This window comes from Schistocerca nitens, chromosome 7 (assembly GCF_023898315.1).
Source record: "Schistocerca nitens isolate TAMUIC-IGC-003100 chromosome 7, iqSchNite1.1, whole genome shotgun sequence".
NCBI classification, from domain to species: Eukaryota; Metazoa; Arthropoda; class Insecta; order Orthoptera; family Acrididae; genus Schistocerca; species Schistocerca nitens.
In genome coordinates this window covers 358,589,125-358,613,747 of record NC_064620.1, presented here as the reverse complement: position 1 = coordinate 358,613,747, position 24,623 = coordinate 358,589,125, and the positions used below count along the sequence as shown (strand labels likewise).

Here is a 24,623-nt window from a genome sequence, read left to right as displayed (position 1 = left end):
CCAATAGCCTTTCCTATAGTCGTCCTCATGAGCTTGTTTCAACTTCATATCACTTTGCAATGTTATGCCCAGATATTTAATCACCTCGACTAATCATGGATTTGAACATTCTCAACCGCAATAAAATATTTATTTCAATGGTTACTGGTTTTGGTCAGTATGTGACTATACTCAGATGCTTATATCATGATGGCATGATGGTAGGTGGCAGCAGTGAACAGAACAGGTGTTATGACTCCACGAATGCCAATTGTTCGCAAGATGCTCTATTCACCACCAAACCTACCATTATTGTATAAAGGTCTGAGGATGGTCATGCACTGACCAAAACTGGTTAACTACTGAAATGAATGTTTTATTGCAGCTGAGACTGTTTGTAAACCATTTTTAAAGCACTTTCAGCAAGACCACTATTTCTCCATGAGAATTGTTCTCAACAATTAACATTGCCTTTCCCTGTCTCATGGAGTTCATGCCATAATGTATTGCCACTGACACCAGAGAAATTAAATGCTACACACCATTAAATAGGTGTCTATTTCAATTACTATTGAGTAGATGAGAACCGTATTGTAATTTCCTGTGTTGAATGTGTTAAAAAAAAGTATATTATTACTCCACAACTGAGCATACGGTTTGTAGCAGAAGGTAAGTGGTGTGCTAGAAACATTACCCCCCCCCCCCTCCCCCTCACTGCTCTGTATGGGGTAGGTATGTTGAAAATATAATAGCTGGTACACACAAATCTCTCTTATTTTTACCTCATGATCATCATGTGACACATGATTTGGAGGAAGTAACAAGTTCCTTGACTTATATTAGACTATGGGGCCTCAGAATTTAGATAGCACGGCTCTCTGTAATACATTATGTCTTTCTTGTAGTACTCTCCCATTTATATGATGCTGACACCTTGGTTAAACAAACCTGTGATGAAGTATGCAACTCTACTTTGAACCACTTCTCTCTTTTCTATTAAGGCAACATGGAACAGGTCTCAGATGAAAGAACTGATTTGAATAGAGTTTGTAATTAGCCTTCTTTGAGTGTAATTACACTTCCTTAGCTTTCTACTGATAAATCCTAGTCTGACATCTGCCTTACATATTTATGTGATCAGTCAACATTAAATCACTCCAGCTAGATAATCCAAAATACTTTATTGTTTTGACTGATTCCAGTCACAGACAATAATTGACTGTATAATCATACATTTCATCCTTTACGTATATAGAACTATATTTATTTATATCAAAGATAAGCTGCCTATCTTTGCACCAAGTGCAGATGATCCAACACCAAGTCTCCCTACATTTTGTAACAATTTTCTAACAATGTGACCTAACGATGTGTGTGTCTATATTATCTGCAAAGACTTACAGAATGCTAAAAAGTTTGTCTGCTCTGGTATTTCCTATTCCAGTATTCCATAAGGACATACTGAGTCTAACCTCTGCCCAGAGACAGTGGTCATGTGTGTGTGAGTTGCATTTGGGTGAATATGTGTGTATTTTCTACTTCAGAAGGCCATTTGGCCAAAAGCTTACTTTCTTAGCCATCTTGCTGTTGCACCTGTCTGCGACTCTACATCTGCACTACATGGTGAGTAGCAATTTATTATTTCAATAATATTGTCATAAGAATGTATTTGGTTAACTAGATGACGGTGTAGAATTCTAAAAGTAAAGAAACCTGGCAACAGTTGAACTATGCTAGCTACCACCTTCACAATGGAGGGTAAGAAGAATCCAATACCAGATTTATTGCACTGCACATTTGGAATATCTAAATGATATGCACTGACATCATTTCATGTCTTTGCAACTTCACCAATTTTATTACCACTGACCCATTTGTTTCATTTCAGTACATTTAATTCATTTTGTAAGCAATGATGTTCCACCTACTCCTTCTCCCAGTGGTGTTATTTGCACATAACCTGTGAAAGAACCTTTGGTAGTAGTGTTTGGAATTCCAAGCTGGTATCATCCACAGCAATAATAATTTGAGCCAGACCTGGAGACATGCTCATATTGTTGATGTGACAGTTCACTATAAGCAGGAAATCTAAGTCTGAGTCCTATCTGGCACAAACACTCATTTGTCACTACATTTTCATTACAGCTTTCTACTTCTCCCATTCAAGTGTAAGCTGGGCACTGCATTCAGATGAGATTTCAATTCAGTCAGCAGAAGCCATCTGCACTCAGTGTTCATATGGCTCAAGCAGTGTTAACACAGGAATGGTTGTGGCACTGTAAGACCTTCACAAAATTTACATTTGTATGTGTGGTTGCTACTTCCATTTCTTCCAGGTCACCCCTAATGCGATAATTACTGTCCTTAGCCAGACTGTTTCCTGCTCCACCTACTATAATAATCTTATCCTCTATGCCAAATCTTTGAACAAATTCCCCATGTCGTCTGTCACCTGGCTAGGGCTGCCACCTGGCTTCACAATAATGCACTCAGCAGAAAAGTTAGTCTATTGATAAAGTCATTTACATGATCACTCATCAAATTTTACAAGCATTAAATAATAAAATAGTGCTGGATGTTATTTTCTCCAACCTATCTAAGGAATTTGGCTGGAAATCAAAGTTTCTGCTAGATAAATTGGAGTTTTATGGGATTTGTGGTCTGGCCAGCCAATGGTTAATGTCCTATCTAACCAAAAGAATTCAGACATACAGAAACAGAAGGAATGGTAAATAATGTTCTTAAAGGTTCCTCTGACTGGTTTCCTGCAAATGGTCCCATTATCAATTTTAAAGACAAAACATGTTCAGTTCTGCATATCTTGGGATTACACCAATGACAAGGGCAACACATGGTGAGTAAATGATAAAGAGGGTGAAAACTTCAAAAATTTTAGATGACCATATTGATAAGAAATTAAATTGGAAAAATTAACATTCTGTAACTCCAAAGTCAACTTACTTTGGCCACTTTTGCATTTAGAAACATTGCAAACCTTGGGCAGAGACAAATCAGTAAGTTGACATATTTTGCATATTTTCATTCAAAGTCATATGGAATAATGTTCTGGGGTAACTCATCTTCAAGTAAAAAAGTCTTCATAGTGCTGAAAGAATAATATGTGATGCTCATCCATGATCATCTTGTAGACATCTGTTTAATGACTTGGGATTCTGACAATCACTTCACAGTACATTTATTCCCTCATGAAGTTTGTTGTAAATAACCCACTGCAGTTCAAGAGGAATAATAATGTATGTAATTATGATACCAGAAGAAAAAATGACGTTTATTACCCCACATTAATCTTGTCTTCAGCACAATAAGGAGTGCACACTGCTGCACCTAATATCTTTGGTCGCTTCCCCTGGAGATATAAAATGTCTAACAGAGAGCAAAGTAAAATTGGAAAACAAATAGAAAAAGTTTCTCCTTGGCAACTCTTTCTGTTCCCTAGAAGGATTTTTGTTATTGTAATGTGTAAAAGGTGATGGGTAGGAAATGCTATCTCACATCTGTATAGTATTAAAAAAGAATAACTCTTTATAAATGTTCAGCATATAGACATATTTACAAATTAATTTGTGACATGAATGTCACATGACTCATACCACATCAATATAATTTATCATGAAAAATAATCCATGGAACGTGAATCTAACTAACTAACTTTCTTGGAGGAAAGAATTTGTTTTTATAAATCCTTGAATTTAGTCAAGAAGCTACATAAAATAATGAACAATGAATACAGAACAAAAATTAATTAGTCATTAGATTTAGGGCTACGAAGTCTTTCGCGACGTATTTCTTGAGTAAAAATCTCTCGGTGTACATGCCGCATCAAATCAGGATAAAACTCCAAGCTTTCGACCACTACCTCCATGGTCGTCGTCAGGCCCTGACGACGACCATGGAGGTAGTGGTCGAAAGCTTGGAGTTTTATCCTGATTTGACGCGGCATGTACACCGAGAGATTTTTACTCAGTCATTAGATTTAGTTTGTAAAACACATGTGAAAATCTACAATGTAATTGGAAGAGAAATACAAAAGAAGGACAGCTATAAAAATATGAAAAGCTATTTGTGCTCATTACTGCAAGTAGCTTAATAATCAAGGAATCTTTTGTGCACATGTTTACAAGTTCTTATTCCAAAATATTGGCAGCTTTATATTATTCCCAAACATGCGATGAAAAAAGAATTTTTGAAAATTTCTCAAGATGCTTCTACACACTTAATTCCTATGATGAGAAATATCTTTCCAATTTTGTCAAGAAGCCAGATCAGATTATTTGTGGGAACACATTTCATATCAATTAGAAGATCTATATCTATGTTCATACTAACCCCCTCCCCCCACCCCCCACAAAGAAAAGGTTGAGGTGCATAGCAGAGGATACTTTCTGTTGTACCAAATATTGGTGTTTCTTCACATTTCATTTGCATATCCTCTATGTACAGTGTCATTAGCCAAATCTTATCTTTGCTACGCTTATGGGAGTGCTGCATAGGGAGCTGTTGTATTCCTTGATTCCTCACTTATTAGTATTTCCTGAAATTTTGTTAGTTGACACCATCCTTGCAGAATCTGCAAGTCTAAGTTTTTTTTCATAGTCATTACTCCCAAGAGTCAAACAAACCTGTGGAATTCTGTGTTGTCCTTCTCTGTTTACCTTCAGTGTCTCCTGTTAGTTGGGTCTAGTATGGGCCCCACACACTTGGGTAGTAGTTTAAGATGGGTTGCACAAGTGTTTTGTAACCAACAGCAATCCACCATTGTGGACAGACTACCTTTCCCTCGGGGGAGGAAATTACAAACACTAACTTACGAAACAGTACAAATTTTCACCAAAATCATTCCCAGTCAAAGATTAAAATGAATTTCGTTATATTTAGAGGACCTAAATCACAGTATTTATACTGAAGTTGTTTGACAACACATTAATGAAAAAGTACCACCGCCAACTAGCTTTTGAATTTTAAAAAAATCAGAGGCTAAACACCTAAAATCCAGCACATAGCTAGTGTTTCAGTCATAATAGCAAAGAAGTAGAACCCTTTAATACTTACTTGTAAGCTGCAAATGCAACTGGGAGAGCTACAAGTGATGATCGGGATTCTTTTCCTCCAAAGCCTCCACCAATCCTTTTGACGCGGCACACTACACGGTTAAATGGTATGCCAAGCATCTCAGCAACCAGTTTCTAAAATTATATAAGAGAATATTTGCCATTAACACTATGTGACATAAAATGCTTCATGTTTCCTTACACTGGATAAATCAGGAATGGCATAGAACAGGACTATAAAATACTAACAAAAAATTGTGTATCTTGAGCTTTAAGTGCTTTAATACCACTTCCTTTATCAGAAGCTGGAGATAGATATAAAGTAGTAAGATGCAAAAGAAAGATATCAAGTGCTCAAAACAGGAAATGGTGACTTCAACACTCCAGTTCATGCAAGAGAAAATTGTTACACACGTCTTTCATTTGATTTTGGTACTACATGTCCTCTCATTTCTGAAAGTTTGTCTAGGTCGTTTTTCCAGTAGCTCCCTTTCAGTGCTACAATAGTTTGCCAAAGGTTGGCACCAATGTGCAATAGCATCACTGAAGCAGAGAGTTTGAACAGTCGTGTAATGTGAAAAGGCTTGTCTATGGTGAGGAGAGAAGAGTTAGTTACTTGTTGACAGAGATCGGTCTCTCTCTCTACTATGGAGGCTGAGTAGTGCTGTATGAGTTGCTGTGTTCAGTGTTCTTAAAATTAAGTTGCCCAAAGGGTACAGCCATTGTCTGAAGCATGGATTGTTGCCACTTCCTTCTGAAACACATATCCAAAATTTATTAAAGGGTCTCAGATACTCATATGGAATCAATATGCTTGCTGTGGAAGCAATTAAGAATTATTTTTGGGAAGAACAGGATGAAAACAAACACAAGATGTGCTGATTTTTGATGAAGTTAAACACCAAGGGTAGCTGCATTTCAATTACACATTGCTGAAAGTTGATGCTTTGGTCAATTTAGGAGAATTTACTCCAGTTGATTGTAAAAATAAACTTGCAAATCACACTCTGGTGTCTATGTTTGTTCCTCTGCTTAGGGACATCATCTCTCAGATATTGATTCAGGAAATTATCCATCTTGAGACAGTGAGTACAAGAATTATTGCATTCACTTCTGATGGCAGTCAACTGAATAAAAAGGTCCAACGATGTCTAAGAATTAGTGGCATACTTTGAGATGCTGTTGATATAATAAAATGTGTAAGAAATAATTTTTGTGATGAAGCTGAGGTGTTTATCAATGATGAGATCGTCAACTACAATTTTCATATAATAGCTTATGAACAAGATAATTCCCCAGAATTCGACAGATTAAAAGTTTGTCAGAAGTTAACTTTGACCTACTTGGATATGATATCATTTCAACAAATGAACATAGGATTAGCTCTGCAGTTATTCAGTAACTCAGTAGCCAATGGAATTAAATGCTTCAGGGAAATGATAGTGGCAGGATTTGAAGGCAGTTAATGAATTGAATCATTCACTAGATGTATGAACAACATAGTGTCTCTAAGAGTAACGACTGAAAGTACCTTAGGAATATATGAATACTTTTAGAAAAGAGATTTCAGCTATGAACTGACAGCAAAATTTCATCAGGGTCCACTTGAACATCATTTCAGTATCAAAAGGTCCCTGAATTGCAATGGTTATCTGTCAGTAATACACCTTCTGAGCTTGCACATGTTACAGCATATTTACATCCCTGTTAAACTTTCATTGTCTTCTGGTGGAAACTGCAAACATAGATGTGAATTTCCTTTGACCTCATATATAAGTCAGATGTGGATGTTAGCTAGAGATTTACAGCAAAAGAACAGAGATAGAATTCTGGAACCGGAAGACATAGTTCAAAATGCTGTGTGTTCCACATAACTTCACAGAGGCTCAAACTAATGCAGGACTTTTGCCAGAGTGTCTTTGAAGCTCCTCAGAAAAAGAATGTTTAGTTTATCATCTGGCAGGTTACATGGCACATCAAGCAAGAACAACCACAAAATCCCTAATGCGTTTGTGCCTTCCAAATGGGAATTCATCTGACATGCCATTCTGTTTATTGGTGTCTATTAGAGATTACAGTTCTTCTGGAGGAAAGACATTGCTCATGCACCCATCAAAAGGCATCTTCAACGTTCTTCTCCAGATGAAAAACATCATCACAGTGAAATTCTGTGAAGACAGTTTCTGGGGCAACACTTTTTATGAATATTTAAAAAAGTTCGAATCACATTAGTGTTGTAATACTGAAATCTGAATGCTGCAAAGATCATGTAATGGACATAATTCCTTATCTGATTCTTCACTGTATGAAATGCCAGTTTTTTGTGAGTGTTAACCAAATTTGTAAGGAGCTGAAGTCTTTAAAAACATACAAGGCTAGCTGGAAACTGTATAAACTAGCTGACAACTGATGTCCGTCAAGGTAAGTTAATTATATCCACATAATGTTCATTGCCTGAGATAAATTTCATGAATGAATCAGTTCATGTGTGGTTCCAGTTTTCCAGTGAACTAGGGGTATCAGCACACTTTCTCTTCTACTGGCTATGCTTTTATTTAACTATTTTGATGACTCCATGGTGGGTGGATAATTGTGGGTCTTTAAAACTAGACTGACAATCTGATATAATTCATTTAGAAGGGGATAGAGGGTGAAGTTAAAATCAGTACGTAGTTGTAAGATCTGTGCTTTGTCCATACCCACACAAAACACCAAGGTGGGGTGGTTGGAGCCTACACAAATTGATCATCATTTCCAAAAATTTTTCATTGATTATGTGGAACCTTTGCCAATATCTAAAATGAGACACCAATACATATTAATCCATATTGATGTGTTCACCAGTTTCACTTGGCACTATCCCACCAAAACAGTAACAACACAAGCTGCTGCCCATAATAAAGAAACAGTTTTTAGCATTTCTCTGCCACATAAATACATTGTAAGTGATGACGCAATATGTTTTACTTTAGATGGATTTTAAAATTTTCGCACAGACATGGGCATTAGGCACAGAACCACAATGCCTTACTATCCCAAATGTTCATATGCGGAAAGGGTTGAACCAGAATTTGAGCACAGCACTGTCAGCCTACAATAGTAAGGATCAGGAAAACTGGCATTGTATACTCTCCTGGTTGATGATTGCATTTAACATGCCAAAACATGAGAGTCATAAGTCTGCTCCTGTGCAGTTACTGCTGAGCCTTAGGATTCTCACCCCAGTGAGAAACCTCTCGTCTATTATTGACCTATTGCAAGAAAAAAATCAGTCCACAGCATCTGGCTGTTCAGTTGAAAAGGGCAAAAAGGGATGTTTGAGACCCACCACTACAACTGGGGCAATGGACGAACCCATACCAGATAGAAGATTAGGTTTTTGTAAGGAAATTTCAACATCTAATAAAAATGTTGATAAAGTTACAAATAGGTATTGCTCAGATTTGGCAAGCACATTGAGTCTCATAAATTTATAACACCAGTGATGGCACTTGTGTTGTACCTGGAAAATGGTCAGCTCACCCCTCAGGTTACACCAAGTTCCAGCCTGTATGCTTAAATTTTGATCAAAGGTCATTCATTGGCAACTGAGGATGGGAGTACATCTAAAGGGTTGGTGCCATTGTGCAATAGCATCACTGAAGCAGAGAGGTCCATCAATCATGTGATGGAAAAAGGCATGTATCTGGTGAGGAGAGAAGAGTCTGTGTAGTCAGTAGTGGCATATGAGTTGCCTATGTTCAAAAGTGTTGGTGAAAGGACAGAGCGATAATTCATCATTCAGAAAATGCATTACAGCTACACAGTCAGATAGTATGGAGGGCATGCTCGACTGTGATGGCCAGGCAGTCATTTACAGGAATCGCCAATGTTCCATAAGTGACTGTGACATGGAGTGCAAGTTCTCCTTGTGGAAGGAATGTGACAGTCACACACAATAGTGGAAGTGTTAGGCATGTTTGCCTTTGAGTAGAGCCTAGACAACATGCATCAAACATATAATCAGTGTTCAGCATTGAGTAACCAATGTGGCTCACACCAGAGAGATGCATGTCATAAGTGGACTCAATGTGACTCTGTATTTCCATGGTACATTACACATTTTAAGTATTGGTGGCATTTAATATGTGTATGTACAGCAACTGGACTGTGGATTCTCCCAGCATGGATGCTGCCTTGTTAGACTGCAATTATGATCTTTAAATGTTATTGTTTCATTGCTGTTCTGGTTCTGTTCTTGCAATGGAAGTAGTTAGTGGGCTATGATACTTGTAGAAGTAAGAAAAAATTTTTGTCTGTGGACCCCATTTCCTGTTGGTGGATACACAAGAGTAGCATATATCAACTGGTTCATCTGCCAAATCAAAGTATGAAGTTATTTGCGGCAAAAGGCAGCTATAGTGAATTGGATACTGACATGGTTTAAGTCTTTATGTAAGGTGTTTTAAAATTTTGTGATTTTTAAATTTCCTGTGGAGGGTTACTATTTAATTAAGAGGTTTAATTTAAATACTGTTGGTCAACATAATATTCTTGATCATAAATTGTACATGGCTAAGTTGACTTGTTTTGTTAGAAAGGTAATCTTGACTGCTCTGTATAAAGGTATTCTTGCTTAATGGATTAGAGTAAAGTTCAACTAAGTTTTTTTATTAATCTCTATTTTAGTGAACTGATTTTAGTAAAAGCTACTGTTAATGTTTCATGGTACATGAAAAATAGTAATTTCTCGAAGTGTTGTTGTACTCCAAGGAAAGAGCAGAAATTTTTATAGTTTTTTAAAAATAAATTGTTGGAACCTTGGTTGTGTGTGTGTGGGCATGTCACTGCGAATAGAGTTTGGTCCCAGTACCTGCACATGTACATTAGCGCACACTCTGTAACACTGCATTATATTTTCCTGTGGTTTCTGTTGTGTCTGTGTGTATGTAACCAACAAGTTTTGTATGTATCTGGTACAAAGTAAATGCTTGTTTGCATGTTGATGCTCGCATATGTTGTAGTTTTCTGGAAAGTAAGGAAGCTTCTGTTTTCATTCAAATGTTTGCCTTTTGTTCTTATTTGATGTGATTATTTTGTATGATTTTCAAAGGAATGATTGATGAAATTTAATTGTAAAAGTGTTTATCTAGTAATGGCACGCAAAAACATTGACACCAGACAGAAACATTGATTTTGTTTACATTTTTCCTAATTTGTCTTTATAATTCCTAGATCATATATAACTATGATATTAGAAGCCACAAACCTTGTGCAACTTGGCCATGCCACATACCTGAATTTCAGTTGGATGCTGGCAGCTAGTAAATATCTCCATTTCACTGTCTTCACCTTTAGGTCTGGCAAGAGTAACATGTGTTTCCAGATAAAAATGCTCTTGAGCTCCTGTTCTGGCTTCTCCTGACACCACATGATCTGCAGCAGCCATCGCAGCATCCACATCTCCATCAGTAATGGATACAGGGAATCCAGGAAAAAATGATTTCTCTCTTATTGCATCCTGAAAGGTTTCCAACAAAAGCTGCATCAGTAAATCTACCATTAATATTATGTAACTAAAAGCTCTTTTTCACAAATGGTACTGGTTACACATAGAGATCATTTTCTCCATACTATCTATGACACTCGCAGTTATCATGGAGTAATTAAACCCTCAACTTTTGAATAAAATCTTGAATACAGAGGCTCTATGAAATTGACATACTAATATATCATTCTGAATAGACTTTCATGGTGCACCCAAAAGAAAACTGTCTGAGTAAGTAGGTACGCTCCTATAAATCATTTGATAAATCTACTGAACAGTGAGTCCAGTGGTGTTTGTTGACACTTATACTGTATGACTGTTGAGGGAGTGTGGTCTGTAGATACACATCAGTATAAAAGATTGTCAAACATTCACTAAAATATCTGCATACATATTGTTTGTTAGTATGTTTAATTCAACACTATACAGATTCTACAATAAAATTTCATTGTGTGCTAATGGTCCTGATGGGACACATTGATCATTGAAGTTACACGGACTGTACATAATACTTCCACCCTCCACTTCTTCCCTCCACAGTTCACTTATTGATTCCAATAATGGTGAGCTCTCAAGATAAATGAGGTAAGCTATGAATGGAAAAATTTAAGTTTTCCTTTCTTCTATAAGTCTTCAGTATTTTCTTTGTTACTACTCCAACCAGAATGCATGTGACTGATATTGGCAATATGAGTGCACTTCTCCATTAGTTACACATTATGTAGACATTATAACTCTGTGCTCAGATTGTCATCCAGGCAACCATAAATCCGGTTCCAATGATAACTACTTGATGAAAAACAAAAATATGGTTCATAGAATTAACAAGGTTTTCCTATCATTTGTTTGTGAGTATGTGGGTGTGTGCATGGATACCGGTGGAAAGAAGGTGGATATCACACATATGTATGCATGCTTGTGCAATGCTACATGGTTTACGGTGCATGTAATATTATAAGGCTATAGAAATGAGTTAGTTTTACTTACATCTATAGTGACAACGACTGGCTTCAGATCTTCATATTCAACCTTGACCAGTTTTGCTGCTCGCTGAGCTGTCAGTTGATCATCTGCAACAATGGCCCCTATTGTCTGCCCTTGACAAACAACCTGAAAAAATCAGAAATGTACTTTTACGTCTTTTCAGTCTGATAAAACGTCTGCTAAATCTATTTTTAACTTAAAAAATTAACAGTTAAGCAAATACTGCTGTGATACAAATGATTACTTTTTTATTAAATTAAGTGATGCATTTAATACATAATTTTTATGCCTGTTGCTACACTAAATTAGTGAATACTGAATAAAACTACATTCCAGTATGAGAGATTCCAGTTCTTGTATTTGTAACTGAGTGTTTTATGCATACTGCTTTATTTCAGGTATTACATGATGATGGTCATGGATAAAAGAAAAACTTGATGGTGTGGGTCTGTGTACCATCATTAATGACTGGCATATTGGCTACAAATATTTCATTCTCTCTCTCTCTCTCTCTCTCTCTCTCTCTCTCTCTCTCTCTCTCTCTCTTCTCTCTGGCAAAAGAAACATGTGTAAGCCTCATTAATTCAAAATTTCTTGTTTGCACACACCTAGCTCAATCGTTCATGTAGTTTCAGTTATTTTTACTGTAATAATTATTACTTAAATAGATTAAAAAAAAACAAATTGAAAAAATAATTAGATTAAAAGTAATACTTAAAAGATAGTGAGTAATTATGATTATTCAAAATGAAATTTCTATTCTGCATAGCATGTGCAACACAGCCCTATGGGATTTATTACACACTCCTGTGAGATCATTTATGTAGGTTGCGAACAAAAATGGACCCAGTACAGATTCTTGTGAGACTCCATGTTATCTTCCCTTATACTGTGGTTAGTTTCATGCCTATGATGCAGTCTATCAATGAAAACTTCTATTATGAAGATGAGACTCCATGATGCAAGAGGGATGCCATTAATGCCATAACACTTTAGTTTGCCAAGAAGTACTTTGTTGTCGATACAATCAAAGGTTTTGGCAAGTTCACAAAATGCAAAAAAAAAGGAGAATTTTTCTTGTTAGCTCTGTTAAGATTTCATTCGAGAGCTCTAGTACTGTGTGTGTGGAGAGTCCCAAGTGAAAGCCATGGTGAGAGACAATTTCCTCAGTTAAATGAGTCAGTATTCTGTCATAGACAATTTCCTCAAACATTTTTAAAGGAAGCTTCCTGGAAGTTTCAAGCCTGAAAGGCAAAAGCTTCAGGTTCAAGTTGGTCGGGCACATATTTTTAATCTGCCTGGTAGTTATAAATCTGCACACTCTTCACTGCAGAATGAAAATTCATTCTGGATACAATCTGACAGGCTCTGACTAAGCCATATTTCCACAATATCCTTCCCCCCATAAGTGCTAGTCCCACAAGATATGAAGATCACAAGATAGGAGATGTGGTGCTGGCAGAAGTAAAATTGTGAGGGTGGGTTGTGAATCATGCTCGGACAGTTCCACTGGTGGAGTACTTGCTCATGAAAGGCAAAGGTCTGTGGATTGAGCCCCAGTGCAGCACACAGTTTTAATGTGCCAAGAAGTTTCAAATCAGTACACACACTGCTACAGAGTGAAAATTCATTCTGGAGACTTTTGAAAAGACTGGAGGGAATGAAACAGATCTGTAATTATAGTTGGTTTGTTTATCTCCAGCTGTATAGAGAGTTAGTGACTGATTACAAAGACTGCTAGTAATTGCAGAAATATATTATTATTTCCATGTCAACTAAAACTTGTTCGTCTTTCCCTCTCCTTCCCTCTTTCCTGATGAAGCAACCATGGGTTGAGAAAGCTTGAATTTTGTGTGTGTGTTTGTGTTTGTTAGTGTCCCTATCAACGTACCAACACTTTCGTTTGGTAAGTTACATCATATTTGTTTTTAGATATAAAACTTATAGTAGCTTTGATGAACTGAATTTTTGTGATATATTTCTTCACTGTAATAAATTATCTCCTAGATACAGAGATGATAAATAGCTACAGCAGTAAACACACTACAATTAAACTTTTATAACTATGAAATTGTTGGTGGCAGTGGCTAAACTACTAATTTCGATAATACAAGCAGCAATTCAACAACAAGATGTTCCTTAAACACAACAATTGTCCTAGAAGAACAGAAGTTGGGGAAGGATGAGAGCAGGTAGAGATTATAAGATGACAAATTAAAGAGTGCCTCATTTTAAATTTGGAGTCATAACCATAATGTTTCCTCCTCCGCCATGAAATGTGAAAATGTTATCTTTCAACAGTATTCTGGTTTTCATTCCAGAGGAACTAATAATGTGAGAGACAACAAGTCAAGTGACAATGAAATATGATTATATAGAGAAGCAAAGCTAAAGAACCGTTGGGCAATAGGAATGAATCAGGAGGAAACTAATAAAGAAATGAATACAAAATCATACAATGTCCAGTCATATTATTGTGACTACCTGTCAAGAGCCTGAATAACCAACTTTTGCAGCATGAGATGTGCATGACAAAAGTCAGTCTGGTTCTGAAAAGTATCAAGGGTGATATGGAAACATGCCAACTCTAGTGCTGTGGCCAGCTATGCTACATTTATCAGCTGAGTATCCATTGTGTGAACAGCTCGATTCTTGATTAGGTTTAAATATGGGGAGTTTGGCGGCCAGGGGCGTACAATAAACTTATCCTGGTGCTCTTCAAACTAAGCATATACACTACAAACTGTGTGATATGTTGCATTGTCCTGCTGGTAGATGCCATTGTACAGAAGGAAACAAACTGCATATTGGGGTGGATATGGTCCCCAAGGATAGATGTATGCTTATGTTGATTCACTGTGCCTTCCCCAAACCATAATGTTTCCTCCTCCACCATGGACCATTTGCTTCCAGACGTTTCACGCCGCACATTCCAATGGCCATCTGTCCACTGGAGCATAAAACATGGTTCATCTGAAAAAGCCACCTATCGCCACTCAGTGGATACCCAGTTGTGGTATTGACATGCAACTTCAAACCTTCATCACCGATGGAAGGCAGTCATCATGGCTGCATGTACCAGGTGCCTGCTGCAGAGACCCACATGCAGTAACATTTGCTAAATGGCATTGAGTAGACACTGATAGTAGGCACTTGGTTCATCTGAGTGGTCCATTCACACCTGTCATCTATGGCCCATAGCACACCACAGTGGCCTCAGTGCCGATTTTGGATAGCACCATTTTTCCATGCATGGTACACTTTAGCCATGACATCATGTGAAGTTTCACAAACTGAGCCATTTTGGAAATGCTTCCACCATTGGCTTGAAAGCCAATGATCATACTCTTTTGGATATCACATAAATTGCTCCATTGCCCCATTATGACAATGACTGCACTGTTTCTCCCTCCACTTCAAATGCTGCCGTATGCCATCTGGGAGTGGTTATTGCTTATTGAGACCAAATATAGTCAGTGATCACATCAATGTGACTGGACCATATTGTGACTGGACCATATATGTTGGAGGAAACAAAAAATATGTTAATGGAATGGAGAGTCATGACAGAACACTGAAGGGAAGTGTTGCAACAAAAGAAATTCGTCTATTTTGTGTTTGGATAATCATTTATTTGGCATATGGACAGTTTCCAGCCATGGTTGAAGGACACTGTCCAACTCTTACCCATCCCCTGTTTCAATAGGAATAACAATTTTTCATATCTATTAATAATGTGGGACTACCATTTTTATTATACTTGTAAATACAGATAAGCTAACTATAGGTAACAGAAACTATACCTTTCCTGCTGCAAATATATTTTCATCATGCACTTGAGGGCCCCACATGTTATGGTGAGATGACAGATCTTTGGCTGAGAAAAATGCATGAACTCCTTTAATTTCAAGAGCTTTACTTTCATCGATGGAAACTATTCGTGCATGAGGTCTAGTACTTAATACGAGTGCCAAGTACAGCTCTCCTTCAAGATGTGGCATATCATCACAATATACAGCCTCACCTGCAAAGTATTAAAATTATGCTTCAGTACATCTAAAGATTTGAAATGAGTTACTTATTCCTTACTGATGTAAACCTCAAAAACTTACAAATAAATAACACTTAGAAAATACTGCTTAATGAAGTTGGTGTATGGATTATTGTACTGGCACTTAGTGGTAGTTCATAAAATATTTAATAAAAATGTATGAAAAAAACAAGTCAGTAATAACTGTAATGGAACAGGAGCATTCACCTAAAAGAAAACATGATCTGCTGAATGACAGACACAAAAATTCAGAAAAACACCTAAACTAACATCAAGAATATTTGAAAATTTATTATTCAGAAGGGGAACAACAATGGAGACAAAGGGTAAAACATATGGACATCAAGAGACACACAATGTGTCTGATTCCTTTCCCATATAGTGTGCCTTCTCAATCAGTTTGAAGTAGCACTTCCTTCCTTCGTGCATGTACATCTTATCAACCTCTTTTTCTTTACTGTAATCCATTTTCTCCTGACAAAATGATTTTTAAGCATCCATTTAGATGTTTCACACTTTAGCACCATCTATTAAGAATAACAGTTCAAACAAAAGCACAACCTTCACTAAAGGAATTTGAAGAAATTCTATGTCAAATTCAGACTAGTAACAACTCAAATATGGGGACACAGTTTATGGTTTTAAATATCCTTGTTGTAGAGATATGAAGAAAGAGAACAGAAGGGGTGATGGGAAGCTGAAAAACATTGGGGAAAGTGAAATAAGTCTTGTGTAAGCTGATTCCTAGGAACACACCAGGGGCAGAATACAAAAGACATGCTGCTTGTAAAGAAATGTATTGAGACAGACTCAGTGTATTGCTTAAAGGGAACACAGTGACAACTGTGTAATGAAATTCTCTTATTATATTTATTAGCCTTGGTTCACAGAAATAGTATCATATCTGGTTGTACCTCCTAGTAAGTCATCATTAGGTCTCTGTCTGAAAAGAAAGAAAAAGTGGATATTCAAATACTATGAAACTGTATTACAAATCAAACTTACATTTATATGCACTTTAATCTGTTACATAGTAAATTGTCAACTGAACCAGCGAAGAGAGGTGTTCACAATGCAACCATATCCGCAGCCTGCTTGTTGGTACTGAAGGTTGCAGTTAATTGTGTACATTGGTGACTTTTAAAACACAAGTATAAGATTAAAAATATTCACAATATAAAAACAATTTTGAGAGAAAGCCTTCTCAAAGTTAAAACTAGTGATGCAGAAGTTAACCTCTTCAGGTGGGCATCATCTATCCTGTTTCCATTGTACATCTAGCTAATCTACACCAGTAGTTATGTAATTCTTTTCTAATTTTCACTTTGAGAACATTTTCTCTCACAATCAGTTTTACATAGCGAATATGTTTAATCTCATATTTGTGGGTTATGAGTTACCATCTTTATAGTGCTACATAGTTATCTGTAGATTTCAGTTGCAACAATCATAATGTGGATATGTTCTCACTGTGAGTGTCTCCTTTAGCATTCTGCCACAAAGGTTATGGATGGCATTGAAATAAGAAACTAACCATGTGCAACACTTGCTTACAAAAACTGATTGTAATGTGCCTGCATAATATGTACAAAATTTTTGAGATCTTATTTGTTCAAGAGATGACTGAGGAACACAAATAGCTATGCAGAAAATAATGACAGTCCAGAAGTAATTGTAGATTAGGTCTATAAAGAAATTATTAAAGCTGCCGAAAATGTTACACAAAAGGAACATGTAAAATTATATTCTGAATGTCTGCAAACAAAGGCTATTCCATAAAACTAGATCAATGCTGTAATTATTGTACTTCACAAAAAATGGGACAGAGAAGAAATGCAAAATACAGACTCCTCTGCGTAAAGCACAAGTTATTCATTAAAATTATCTATCATCTTTAACCAGGCAAATGAATATGCTGGCTTTAGAAATTGATGCAGCACCCCAAATAATTTGCAACTCTTGAAGAAATTTATGGAATGCCACTTTTATAAGGGTTCTGACTCAGTTTCAACCAAGTCTATACTAGCAGTCTTTAAGGAACAAGGTGTTGGTTCAATAAATGTTAATATGTTGGAGAATTTACATGTCACTGTTTCAGTTCCCATTATACTTCATCAGGATACTGACAAAATGCAAAATTGAAAAAGAGTTTTCATATCACCAAAACTGTTCTTAACAGTCATAGAGGACGTTTTTAGACCCTTAAATGGGCAAAACTATGGAGGATGTGTAGTAATGGAACATATCTGGGAAAAAATGTCAATTTGCTGTTGGTACTGGATTGTTTCTCTTTACAGCAGGCAAACTCCAACAAATGGAAGAGCTTAATATAGTAAGTTAGGAAGTTGGTCACAAAACCAGTTGTAATAAAATTAAAATAGTGTGTAACAAACATGTTGAAAAGAAAATACTGTACTACAAATTAACAGTAAAGACATAGAATCACATGTTGACTTTAGTATTTAGGGCAGTCGAGGATAACAGAAGGGAAGAAATGGGCTTGACTGCTTTTAACAAACTGCGTAGGTGTTTCAAAACTAACCTTCTAAGTCCGTCAAAAAGAGAGTTTACAGTTAGTGTATATTAACAGCTTTGTTAATGGCAATGGGCTATTTGCTTTTAATTTGAGGGGTGGGGGCAGGAGAACCATTTAAAAACTGATGGTTGAACAGCAAACAATGGACAATACATGTAGGGAATTATTAGAAGAAAGACAAAAACAAACAAGAAGTCAAGGAACAGACCAGGCTTACTAAACAATTTTACGACCATAATAAAAGTGAAATGGGTATGGATTGGACATAATATAGTTAACTGTATATGGATAGACAGATCAAGGAAATACTCTCTGGATTCCAAAAGATAGTAAAAGATACAGATCATGATGTAATGGAAAATGGGTAGATCACTTTTGAAAACATGCAAGAGCATCATGAATAGATGCAGCTAAATATGTAATGCATGAAAATATCATGCAGCATATGTTGAATGGCAGATGATTGTTATTTTCTTAATTTTCTATGTTATTTATTAACAGATTACTAGGAGCTACTAATGCATTTTATTATCTTCTGTATAGCCATCTTCCTGCAAATAAACTACATAGTAACAATTGTTGAGGCACATTTTTGTTCCATTTGAATTGAAAAATTGGAGCAATAAAAAGAGATGATATATAGATCACGTCATCTGCCCTAAATAGGTAAAATAAGGTGAATATCACCTCTCTGTTCTGTGCAAATCTGTACAGAGTGAAAAATGATCAGCTTTGCCCCTCAATAAGTTTTCATGCAGAAATTTATATCTCTTGACAATTGAAATTTATCTTCAAATAATTATCTCACCAGTAGCCTGTTTAAATGCAGATTTATGTGGAAGGGGCCTTCCAACAGCATCTGATGCACTCTGATCCGGTGGTACCTGAAAATGTTGAATCCAAGCGATTACTTTTTTTAGAATAGTTTTTAATTTGGCAAAATATCTATATCTGCTTGAACTTACCACTTGAAAATATTGTGAACTTCTTGGGATTTCCATTTCAAGTCCCATAATTCCACTTTTATAATTTTCTGGAACAGGTTGCGTGCAATTTTTTTTAGCAAGTTCATTGCGAATTGCCAGATATGCTTTGAAGAACAGGCTAAAATAAGAAAGCAGTGGGATAAATTTGTCACAAAACATGATGAAGGTATTGTAGTAAGACAAATCCTCAGCAAAAGCTAATTATTATTTCATTCCATTCTTGTTACAGTGTCACTGTTTTTCAAATAATTTCAAGAACATTTCTTCCTTACCTTAATGTTAAGGATCTACGATACTGAATCATTCCTCCAGGAGCGTTTGGTGACAAAGGAAGATCATTTATTAGCATTTCATAAGCATCTTCCAACATTTCATCATTCCATTCTCTGAAAAGAAAATAAACATACCTTAATTATTTGTTAGATCCCTATACAAGGTCAATATGGCATGCAAATCCTAACTATAATACAAAGTATGTAATGAGTAAAGACAAACATAAATGCACATCATTGGTTGACCTGTAGATCTGGAAGAAGATAGTACTCTCTGCATATGCATGTAACCTGTGTATTCTGAAGATAAATGCAAATTCAAGAGCTGAGTTACAACGTTCATCATTGAGTACATGAACTCCCAAATATATCTGACTTCCTCTGCATTCATGAGCAACTGAATTACAGATAGCTACCTAGTACTAAGTAAAATTTCCTTTCAGCCTGTTGATGGCAGTGATGTGTTGTGGCATTGATTCCAAAAGAGATGAATGTACTGAGGATCTATCCTGAGCCATGACCAATCAACAGGAACTCACAATTCATTAAGAGTGGTCAGAGTTGGGTCTGAGGCACACGCCTCATCCTAAATTATCCCGGGAATGCACAATACAATTAAGGTCATGTGGGTCTGAGAGCCACCGAAGTACCTAAATGTCCATTTTGACGTGATTTGGGGCTTTATCCAATAAATATGCGAGTGTAAGCAAACCATTGAGTGCACATGAGCAAACAATAAGTACCTGTATTGTTTGCTGGTGAGAGACAATGTCAGATATGTCTGGGTCCTCACTTGATTCCACATTAATATCCCCCACAAAAGAATATCTCCACCACCTGCCTTAATGGTAAACTGTCAGCAGGTGGGACACTACCTCACATAGTTGTTTATATATGTGTACTCCACCATCAATGTGTACAAAAAAAAAACACCACAATTCATCAGTCCAAGCAACCTTTCTGCTTTGAGCATCCACTGGCTGTGCTTATCTCTGTGCCCTGCAATAGTGAGCAGAAGTATGGAGATGGAGTTGTAGCTTTTGTATCCCATAGCAAGGAGGTGTTTAGAAGAGTATGTATGCTCACCATATGTCCAGCATTCAACTGGTTAGTGCTCCATTTATCTGCTGTTACAATCTGCTATAGGCAATAGTACCTTGTCATGAACACATTGTTGCCCTTAGGTAGCTGACACTGGAGGCAGTGAGTTTCTTTGAATCTAGGTACAAAGGCGCACCCTTAAAATAGTGTCACATACAAAGTCAAGAACCTGCACATGCAAAATTGTCAGTCACTCATGAGCTGAACGCATTAAAATTTTTTGCCCTGTCCATTCTGTGCTTTACGGCCACATTGATTGCTGTTACAAGTACTGACACTGTCCCACTCATATGAGACACCATTGTGACAGGTGCATTCTTCCTCCAATAAAGCATCTATCATTAATTCAGTTGCTGTTGATAGTGTATGGTGAGTAATTATATTTATCATTCCATTTTCCTAATCCTTCAAACTGTATAATGTTTCCCAAGAGATGATCACTGCCTCAGTAACACAATGAACATTACAGAACAAAAACAACAAACATGACCAAAGACAAAAATTTACAACTAGAATTGCCATGTGATAATTGGGACTCTATAAGAATTTAGTGTAACAACCTATAGAAAAGAGAAGTTTGACACTAATACCTTGGCGGTAAGAATTCACATGGGAGTGATAACAGTATCATCTAAATACTTATGGCTACAAAAAATGCAAATATGCTTCCCAGCACACATGTTTGTACATTCTACATCAGTGGTCATCAACCTGTGGGCCATGAGCCACACACAGTCCAAATCTAGTTTTCATGCAATCTGCAGTTCTCAGGCATCTTTCATAACAATATACATCTAGCAACTAATAGCAGAATCCTAAAAGTCCACTAAAGTTTATAGCTTCTAAAAAGTGTATTTTTCTCACTCATGAATGAGAAAAAATACTTATAAAAACAATGATATTTTGAGATATGCTTAATTTTAATTGATGTTGGGGAATTCGACCATGAGCTAAGCAAATTTCGTTGCTTAACTCATGGGCAGAGTTGTACATAATGGGGCCACTGCAGGATTGATTGAATCTCATGAGCATGCGCAACTAGTGCTGATTAATTGCTATGGTATAAATGTCAAACAGAAGTAACATGGATTCATGAATGTGCATTGTAGAGATGGTCGTCTTCAAATGTTGTTCATGTTTGTAGTAAGTAATACGAAATCAAATTAAGGCTGTTGTAATACAATGCAACACTTAAAAGAAAATTATATTAAAAACATTTAGTAAATATTTGCAATTATGTCTCATATTGCAGCTACTGTTATTAGTTAAAATAAGATATTAATTTATGTTTGTTACCAATTAATTATGTCTCATATTGCAGCTACTGTTATTAGTTAAAATAAGATATTAATTTATGTTTGTTACCAATTAATTGTAAGGTCAGTGAAGGAAGGCGGCAAAATGACCAGGACTGAAAAAGTGGCCATTGCATATTTTCTGACCTGAACAGCATTGTGCCTTCCAAGAAGTGGTCAAATTAGTTCTAACATATTTAGCCATTATTGTCAGGGAGATTCACAGAGGAAGCTTGTTCTGTTACATTTTAGTAAAGACATAAGGTTAGTCATTTATACAGAGTGACACAGAATAACGGGAATGTTTGAAATGAGTAGTGGCAGCCATGGGCAGGTGGCAACACTGCGGGTTTGTGACAGTTAGTGAGTAAAGAGCCCGCCATTTCAGTAATCATGGATTAGTGGAACAGACAACAGCATGCGTTAGCCATAAAAATGTTTTATAAAAACAATGATAGTTTGGAAGCGGCACAGAGGGAGTTTCAATGTTTTTATAATTTAGGACATTATGATGCCATTCGATCAAAGCATGTGATAAAATGTTGGATTAATAACTTTGAAGAGACTGGATCTGCCCTCAAGAAGAAACCAACAGAATGACCAAGAAGTGTGCATTATCCAGCGAACATTGATGTTGTACGTGAGTCTGTCTTATGGAGCACCAATGGTTGGAATGTCATGTGAGAGTGTTCGCAGAATTCTTCATCTTGATTTAAAATTTCGTCCATACAAACCACAGATGGTGCAACAATTGAAGGACAATGATTACTGGTTATGATTAGGATTCTGTCAACAAATGACAACAAAAATAAACAATGATGATGAATTTCTAAACAAATTGTGGGTGTCAGGTGAGGCACATTTTCATCTCACAGGTAATCTGTACAAACAGAACTACCATTACTGAGTAAACACAAATCCTAATGACATCCATGAGCTCCCTTTACATACTAGTAAAGTGACAGTATGGTGTGGTGTTTTATCACATGGGATTATTGGACTGTATTTTTTCACAAAGGAACAGGGAAACACAATAACTGTCAATGTCAATTGTTATGTGGAGATGTTATGAACTTGTGTTACACCTGCATTGAACAACTTTCAAAATGTTCAAGAAGTCTGGTTTCAACAGGATGGAGCAACATCACACACTGCATTGCAATCAATGGCGTAAGTGCGAGAATTGTTTGGCAACTGAGTGATCTCATGATTCGGTATCATTCCCTGGCCCCCAAGATTGACAGATTTATCCGTTTGTGATTTTTTCTTGTGGGGCTACCTCAAGAGCAAAGTCTTCATGACTCAACCAAGAACTCTGGATTAGTTAAAATAGAGAATTTGGGATGCAATTCATAGTATTTCAGCTGAGATGTTGCAGCGGTCAATGAGGAATCTCAACAGCAGATTTCACAAACATTTTCAAAAAATGATAAATGCCATCACTGTTTTGTAAATGACAAAGTTGTAAGGTTTCAATTACTATGAATGCAATTTCTTTCCTTCATCATTTCTAGTTTTATTGGATTGTGGAAATGTTTCTGTTTTTCTGTGTCCCCTTGTATTATTCTTGTTACCTCACATGTAGAATAATAACTTTTTACAACATCAATGTTTAAACATCTTTTGGCCTACAAGTGTAATTCCTCATTATTTATTTCAATTTGATAATCTCTTCTATGTACCACTGATGTAGACTTCATGTCAGGTTGGGAAAAGTGGCCAAGGTGTTCATCCCAATAAGAGTGAGTTAGTTCCAAAAAACAGGCAAAACACAACAGATAAAATTGACTTCTAGATCCTTTTACATGCAAAGCCATCATTTGCCATTCTATCCCTCTGTGAAAATTTTGAGTTAATTATGTTATTTAGTTCCAACCATCTCTGTTCTATGTTGGCTAATACAAAGGCTCAACTGAAAACGGCCAGCTGCAGCCACTTCGCATAATTTCAGATACTAGGGCATCAAGGTGCTTAGACAATATGTCCATAAATCAGAATAATCATGGAAACCTGTTGTGATGGCACTGGCCACACTACCCACTTAGATACAGAAAATTGGTCACCATTGAAGCCTACAGAAAAATGTATATAGTTCCAATATATTATTTTCTTTTTCAATTAAAAGTATCTGGCATGTTACCTTATAAAACACAGAATCCAACCCCCACACCCTGCCTCCTTCCTATGTGGCCTCAGGTGTCACCCCACAATGTGGTTCTCAAGCAGAACAGATTGGTGATCACTGTGTTTTTTTTTTTTTTTTTTTTTTTTTTTTTTTTTTTTTTTTTTTTTTTTTTGGTACTATAAGATAAACATATAATCATACATCTCTACTCAGTACCACCAACAACTCCCATAAAATGGTGGAACAACACTTATCAAATACACTGCGCAACACAGGTGCAAGGACATGATTATGGATGGGAAGTTGAGATATGGCATCTCAACTGTCAAGTTCTCAATGCAGCTCTTAAACCTATTGGGACAACATTGACATCACTTGGAGCTATCTGTTGTCATCACAGTTATGCAGTATAAATGTATAACTGAGCTGCTGTGGATTGGATAGCTTTCACCACTTAACTGAAATTGGATTTTAGGACAATTCAGGTTTTATATATATATATATATATATATATATATATATATATATATATATATATATATATATATATATAACAGAGGGAAACATTCCACGTGGAAAAATATATCTAATATATCTTTCTTTATATATATATATATATATATATAAGGAGCATACCTTTTGAGAAGACCTTTTGTTGAGATAGTATGTCTCCCTTTCTGGAATGAAGCAGCTGGCAG

General features: G+C 36.4%; 1 protein-coding gene across 1 annotated transcript in view; it reads right to left on the bottom strand.

Annotated features, from left to right (window-relative positions):
- LOC126194690 (xanthine dehydrogenase) overlaps positions 1-24,623 on the bottom strand; it is a 262,170-nt gene that overhangs the window by 47,913 nt on the left and 189,634 nt on the right. Inside the window, exons 12-18 of the mRNA XM_049932909.1 lie at positions 19,405-19,518; positions 19,112-19,250; positions 18,955-19,030; positions 15,363-15,583; positions 11,563-11,685; positions 10,324-10,548; positions 5,050-5,183 (exon numbers count right to left, since the gene is read on the bottom strand). Coding sequence (XP_049788866.1) covers positions 5,050-5,183; positions 10,324-10,548; positions 11,563-11,685; positions 15,363-15,583; positions 18,955-19,030; positions 19,112-19,250; positions 19,405-19,518 — 1,032 coding nt within the window. The remainder of the gene's footprint in view (positions 1-5,049; positions 5,184-10,323; positions 10,549-11,562; positions 11,686-15,362; positions 15,584-18,954; positions 19,031-19,111; positions 19,251-19,404; positions 19,519-24,623) is intronic.